Source organism: Taurulus bubalis (assembly GCF_910589615.1).
Source record: "Taurulus bubalis genome assembly, chromosome: 2".
Taxonomy (NCBI): Eukaryota; Metazoa; Chordata; class Actinopteri; order Perciformes; family Cottidae; genus Taurulus; species Taurulus bubalis.
Window position 1 is genome coordinate 30,075,792 of NC_136590.1, and position 7,239 is coordinate 30,083,030.

General features: G+C 43.5%; 1 protein-coding gene across 1 annotated transcript in view; it reads right to left on the reverse strand.

Annotated features, from left to right (window-relative positions):
• LOC306733106 (glucocorticoid receptor-like) overlaps positions 1–2,870 on the reverse strand; it is a gene marked incomplete at both ends in the record, with an annotated part of 58,956 nt that extends 56,086 nt beyond the window's left edge. The window contains one exon of the mRNA XM_079214300.1: positions 1,666–2,870. Within this exon, the coding sequence (XP_079070426.1) occupies positions 1,666–2,870 (1,205 nt within the window). The remainder of the gene's footprint in view (positions 1–1,665) is intronic.
• Positions 2,871–7,239: the final 4,369 nt, after the last annotated feature.

The window sequence follows — 7,239 nt, forward strand, 5'->3', positions numbered from 1 at the left end:
ATCTGCCCATTCAGGCCACGGCTACAAAGAAGCTCATAACAGAGCAAATACATATCTCTCTTTCAGAGTTCTACTCACAGACATTTCCGTTATCAGATCCACGCTGAAGTAGGTGTGTTCAGCTGACACTTCTCATTCGCATGTACATGACTTTCTCACGGAACTCATTTCCCCCACACTTAAAACATGACCATACTGAATCCTCAGAAATGCACATGTCATGTTTTCTCAATGAATCATTTCCTGTAGGAATAACGCAGTTACGCAACTGTGATATCTTTACAGCGAGCGCCATGTTATGACACAATTCTGTAAAAATCACAGAGGGCGGAGCGTGGACAAAATATGATGAGATACTGTGGCTGAGAACAACTTTACAACTGTGCCCAAAATAATATTGATTTTCAACATCTGATTCCGAGCGACCACAAAAAAAAAAAAAAAAAAAGAAAGAAAGTGCCCTAGGTTATTGAATCACCAAAGACACAAGATTAGAAATCCTTTATAGGCTGTCTAACTATCTCATCAGGGTGACTTTCACGAACTCAACTAATTATATCCTTGTATTTATTTCACTGTATATCTTTCCACTCCCGTCTTTTTGTAACCTAGCAACTAATAAAATCACCTTATCTGCCTTCTGAGTAAATAAAAAGGAGACCGTTTTCCTATATTACATCTTGTCATAGCATTCCTAAAATGTGATGTGGAGAAATTGGAGAAATGTGTGTCCTGCTGTGTCTGTCTACTGGAGACGATAAGCGCCAGATGCTCTCCAACCCAGGGCTGTTAGCACCCCTCACAAAAGAAGATATGCCACGGACAAACATACAACACCACCTGTGACTATACTCTTTTCGGGGGCTTATTGAGGGGACACTTCTTTTGTGCTTGAATCACACAGACATGGGCATAAACGCTACGAAACGCACTCAGGGCTTTAATTGCCCAATTGCAAGGTGTCCTAAAGGGAACTGGAGGGACCCCGATACATCACTCCGAGCTTTATTTGATTTCAGGAGCATCAACAGAGACCAGATATTTTCTGTGGCTGCCAGAGACGAGGTGCTAAGACTTTGGTGTTTTAAAAAAAAAAAATAATAATTTTAGGAGCACTTTCTCAACTGTAAGGTTTTGCTTACGATTATTACTAACTCCTATTACTCTCTTTGAGCCTTCCTTCACCACTTTACATAATTAACAGGGTCTGAAGGACTTACCAAGAGCCGGAGACATGAGCCTAAATATGTGGAAATAAATAATACACTTGGAAATGCATATGGAAAAGCACGGCATCTAAGCGGTTAAGATTTTGATAATGATAAATCAAAAGGTCAATTTTAGGGTGTCATAATGGCCTCTCTGTTCTCGACAACCAAAGCACAACACACCAAAACACACACATCTCATACTTAAAACAAATCACAGCACTGTTTTGGTAACAGGTAATTATGACAGTCACAATGGTAAAACCCCAAATAAATAACTTTTCATCTGGTTCTGTAGAACCTGAGGACTGATGAAAGGATGGATGCAATTACAAACACTTCATATTGTCTATTTTCCAACTGCACTGCAATTTTTTACATATTTTAACATTTACAAAGCACAGCAAATATCCTCAAGCATACCGTGAAAGAAAGCAAGTAATTCCGTGACACCTACCTGGAGAAGTTGATGGGAAAAGTCGACAGGGCTGCAGCAGAGGTGAGCCCATCGTCACCCCTCTGTAACCCGGAGGACTCTCCGAACCGGTTCCCCCTGGCCCAGGTCTCCCCCACCAGAGGCAGGTTTGGGTACATGCCAAAAGACTCCTGGTCTTGTAGAGCCACCGTGGAGGACGAGTTGGCTCTGTAGTGGTAGCTAGATCCTACTCCTACGCTCAGAGATGAGGCCATGGGGCCGCCTCCATGGAGAGAGCTCATGCTGCTCTGGAGACACTGTGCCTGGCAGAAACTGGCGTTTTCCTGCTTCTCCTGTTTGACAACACCAGGAGTACGGATGTGGATGAAAGAGTCGTCCGGATCCTTCTCTTCCTTGATCATGACGCTGGAGAGAAGGGATGCAGGCGGCTGGTGAAGCTGATGCTGCTGTAGAAGGTGGTGCTGCTGGTGTGCGGGGTGGTGCTGCTGATCTGAGCCATTCCCACTGGTGCAGTTCACTCCGTTCCCCATGAGCGGCTTTGTTTCCTTTAGCAAGCCGCTGACAGCACCACCACCCCTGCTGTCGTGTAGGATGTTATCCAGGTGTGCCACTTCTGAATCCAAATCAAAATCGCTGATTTCTGGCAGGGAATTAGGAAGGTCCAGGTCTTGCCAAATCTCAATATCCTCGATTTGGCCACTGCTGTTGCCATCCATATCACAGGGACCTGCGCCTGTGTGTCCGCTGTACGTTTCCGGATCTTTATCCAGAGAAAAAGTTGCCTCCTGCTTGATGTGCTGGGGGAAAAGGTCTGGCAGAGGTAGGTTGCCCAGGATGGAGGAGATTGAGGTGCTGATGACGGAGGTGGGCCTCCGGTCCAGATCGGCAACACTGTGTTTCAACAAGGGCAGGTTGAATATGCCAATATTCTGGTGTTGTTTCAGCCTTCTAATGATTTTACCCTCCTCCATGTCTGACCTCTCACACGGGACATGATGCTGAGGGGAGTCAAAGAGGCCTCCAAGCTCCCCCTGGTCTTTGGTTCCACACCCTCCATTTGGGGCCACTGTGGGCTGGGGCAGAGACCCTTGGGCAAGCGGGTGCACTGCAGACTGGTGAAGCGAACCAGCTGTGTCACCTGCATCTCTGGATTCTCCAGCTCCTGTCTCCCCAAATGTCAGGCTGTCGTCTCGATTACCGCTGCGCTTCAGTCCGCCCTGATCCATTTCTTTATCCTAACAGGACAGTGAGGGTGAGTAAAAGAGAGAGAGAGAGAGAGAGAGAGAGAGAGAGAGAGAGAGAGAGAGAGAGAGACAAGGTTAGGCTGTATTAAAAGAAAGAGTTGGTGCTGGATAATATGATACATAGTATCACAGTAGCTATATATATATATATATATATATATATATATATATATATATATATATATATATATATATATATATATATATATATATATATATATGTATATATATATATATATATACACATACCTCTCATAGATCATTCAGAGTGACATGGGTCTTGAAACATCTGCATTAAAATTGTGTTATGGTGCAGTTCAAAAGCATTAATGGTTTAAGGCCTGTATATAATATTAAGCCTCTGCCTAAGCCATTCTCTTATTTATTTATTTATAATATTTTAAAAAAAATAATGTAAATGACAGCAGTCGCATCTAACTGGCCATCTCCTTCTCTCATACCCACACTGGAGAAATATGGCAGAGGCAAGCACAAACCTGGCGGAGAAAAATTAGCACAGGAAAAAACAGACATTACATAACATTACTGACCATAATGTTTATGTTATTTCTTTGAACTGTGCCCTCCACTCAACTCAAGCGTCCAAAAAGTGCAAGCAATGCGCAGGAACAACAGCCAGCGCCACTGACAAGCCCACATGTGGAACAACACACATCTGTCGTAGGAGATTAACGCACTGAGGCTCTGGGCATTTGCAGCAGTCGCCAATAACTCTCTGTCCGTCTCCATGTGCAACAGAGCGCAAATTAACAATTCAGTCAAAACTATATTTCCAATACATGAAATATAAATAACCTATAATACAATTAAACGAATACAAGCACACGCATATGTCAACAACTTGTGCAAAGAAAAGCTCGCTGCTGTTTATTTCAATCGCAATATATTGCCATATCTAAAAATAAAATTAAAAAAAGCAGTAATGTCAACCGGGCAAGATGTCACATGCGGCGAAATTTCTGTTTCAAAAGTCAGTGCCTCGGAGTAAAAATTAAAAAACAGGCCTGCATCGCACAGGTCCCTCTGAACTCTGGCTACCATTTATATGAAATACACGCAACATTAAAGCAAAGTGTTACCTTGAATTAACGCAGTGTCGAGTGGTAAACACGACTGGACCATTTCCTGTGAACTGGCTCAATAATATGTGTGTTGCCTCAAGCAGCGGTCGAAGAAGACATGACTCCATAGCCTCCAGCGCATTCAAGAGATATGGCGCTATATGGGCAGCGGTTTACAGCGCGTACGTAGCTGCTGCCGCCTCTGTGTTACGTGACGTTCAGGGACCCATGCGGGCTCGCGAAGATTTTGATTCTTGTTTTGTTGTTGCAAAAATTAGGAATGAATATTTATTTATATCAAACTCCCTGGTGGGAGATTTATAAATACTTTTCGTTTTTGGTCAGACTTTTAGCAACAAGTCTTTTCTCATCGAGATTGCTAGTGCGATGCATTTTTAGAGACCGGCAATGAAGGTCGTTGGTATAGCAAAGTCCGAAAAGTTTGGGGTTTCCTGACTCGCCACCATTGTACTTTCCCCACCAAACTGCACAACGCAACATTAGTGCAACCTGTTGGCTGCGCGGGGAAATTTCACCATCACATGCCTCCAGCCGGCGATAGGCTCGTCGTTTGTGCAACCGTTTCTCTTTCGTACACAAACATAAAGAGACGGTTCCTCCGGGCGCTGGGGGCCGGGGGGGGATCTGTCAGTGGGACGCACGGCACAGAGTTGTCAGTGCGCCTACCACGCAGCACCGGGGACGCTCATCGTCGGCCTAACGTTGCCTCCTCCGGGTGGGGGGGAAGAGAAACAACCAACGATTGCCTCCCTTGATAATTCTCCAGCGACAAGAACAAGTGGTTGCAGTAGAGATCGTACCTGTTAGTGAGAGGATGCGGTCCGCCAGTTAGGTCATCTCCCGTCAGTCCAAGTTGAAAAACATGAGAAATAACGCGATGTCCGCACAGTCAATGCTCTCGATTAAAAAAAAAACGTCCTTGCAGCAACGCTGCGCGGTGAAATGTCAGCTGGGCTCGTCGCCGCCTCTCTCCCCGTGCGACAGGAAAACATCGTCCGCAAATATCAACTATTTTAGAACTAAAGTCAACAGCGTCGCTGACCTAGCTTTGGCGCTGTCGAGATCCACCCTGTGCGCCGTTTGGCCCGAGCTGTCGATAACTTTTAACGCACGTCGCCGATACGAGGAAAAAAAAGTGATCGATCGCTCGCGAATTCCGGATACTTCCGTAATGATTCCACAGATCTGCGCCGCGATATTCTGCTATTGCGCCATTAAACCCGCGAGTACATCAAAGTTATATAATACAGCAGTGCTGCCCTAGCGTACTCCACTGAAAACTCAGGCAGGGCAGGGCGGACAGTTAGTGAAACGATGTCAAGCCGGATGACACAGAATGATCGCTTCCGCCGTGTCCTTTCAAAATAAAAGCCCCCTTGTTGCCGTCGTCGATGGAAGTTACATAGTTAGAGTGTATGACAAAGTTGACTTTCAGATCTCTTTTAAAGTAGATGTTTTGCCACAACGGACCATTTTGGCATACCAGACGACATGATTTAGTTTTTTTAATCAGTTCTGTTTTTCAAAGCAAGCCTTTTTTTCTTTTATTTTCCAGCAGAAATAACTCTGCTTTCCGTCACCTTCTGTATGTCTATGGCAGCTTGACGCAGCTGTTAGTTTGACACTTGCCTGTGAACGCCCCTTTCCCTATTGAATCGCTCTGCTGAGGAATCTGTCAAAACGTGTCTCCGTAGGCCTTCGCGAGGAGGACCCATAGGTAGTAATTTATGTTCTGCTACAGCCTTTAACCACCAAAGTGAGTACAAAGCCCATAATAACTTTGAGTTCCCAAAGTTAAGTCCCCTTTGGGGCCCCCTTGTTTCGACACACAATTTCAGTTATTCATCTAGAGTTCTTTCTAGGCCATGAATTAACTGAGAATCACACTGACATTGAGAGACAAGAAGCACACAGGGAACTGAAGAAAAGAGGAAGCACAGCCAGCATAGATTTAAACTAGGAAGGAGCGCTAAATAGAGTGAAGATCCCTGCCAGGTGTGTCTGAAAAGACCACTGCTGTATTGTGTTACACAAACACACTATCCGAAACTAACAAAAGTGATAAAACTGTCATGCGCCTGTGTGTCCGCCTACTGGCTAAAGGTTTGTTAATAGTTGTTAGTGAGGAGTCAGCAGGCAGTCAAGGGCATAATACAACATACAAGTTTTGTTAAATCCCCTGGCAAAGACCTGTATTGGTCGAAACATGTTTGCGCTTTTAATGATTTAGCCACACAATAAAGGCTTTTTGATATTTTCTTCCTCGTTGGTCTTAGATTTTGGAGTGTCTGGATTGCTTTCCTGTTTATCCAGATTTTTTTCCAAAAGCACCCAACATATTTTCATACGGTTAAATACACAGAACAACCTCTCACATATAGGCAATACAAAGTTGTGAGTCACCGGAACCTTGAGAGGTCCTTAAGCATGCAGCCATAAATGGCCACCCAAAGTATTATGCAGTTTTCTGCAGCAGAATGTGAGATTACCCACGGACAGACGTGCACACTGCCAGCACGCACACACACAAGCGATTGTATGGTTCTTCTCACAGAGATAATATGCATCCTGTGAAGGAGATAACAACATTCTAACAGAACCATGAACAAGAACATGGATCATCCCTCAGGCAAATCCTCTCTCTGTCTGCTCTCAACAAAGCAGAGTTGAAATGGGGAGCTCAAACAGGGCGCAGTGTTTTTTTTACTAGAGCAAAGAGTCAAAGGCCAGGTTGACAACCAGTAGCCCTCCTAAAACTTAAAGCATAAACCTGATTTCTAATCTCTTACATGACAAGTCCCCTACATATATAATCTGTAAATAGATAGGTAAATGGAGTCTTCAAAGACAACACATTTACAATTCCATAAAACACAGAAAAGTAGCACATCCGAATAGGGACCTTAGAATGTTTAGGAACTATCCAAATATTTGATTATCTAAATTTGTTTTCTTTCAATCAACTAATTGTTTCAGGACAACAGAATACAAAAATGCATTACAATACTTGAGATACAGTTATGTTCATAATAATAGCAGTGTGTTTAAAAAGGTGAGTAAACCTCAAAATTCTTCAAATAAATTGTATTTTATTGAACACAAATGCATTGGGGACACTGCACATTCTATTTAAAAGCAAGAACATTGGAAAAAGTAATTGAATTTGATAATATTTTACAGAAAGTCAAGAAATAAAATGTAAAAAAAAATAGCAGTGTTGACATACTTGCTGGTGTGTTTGGGGTCAT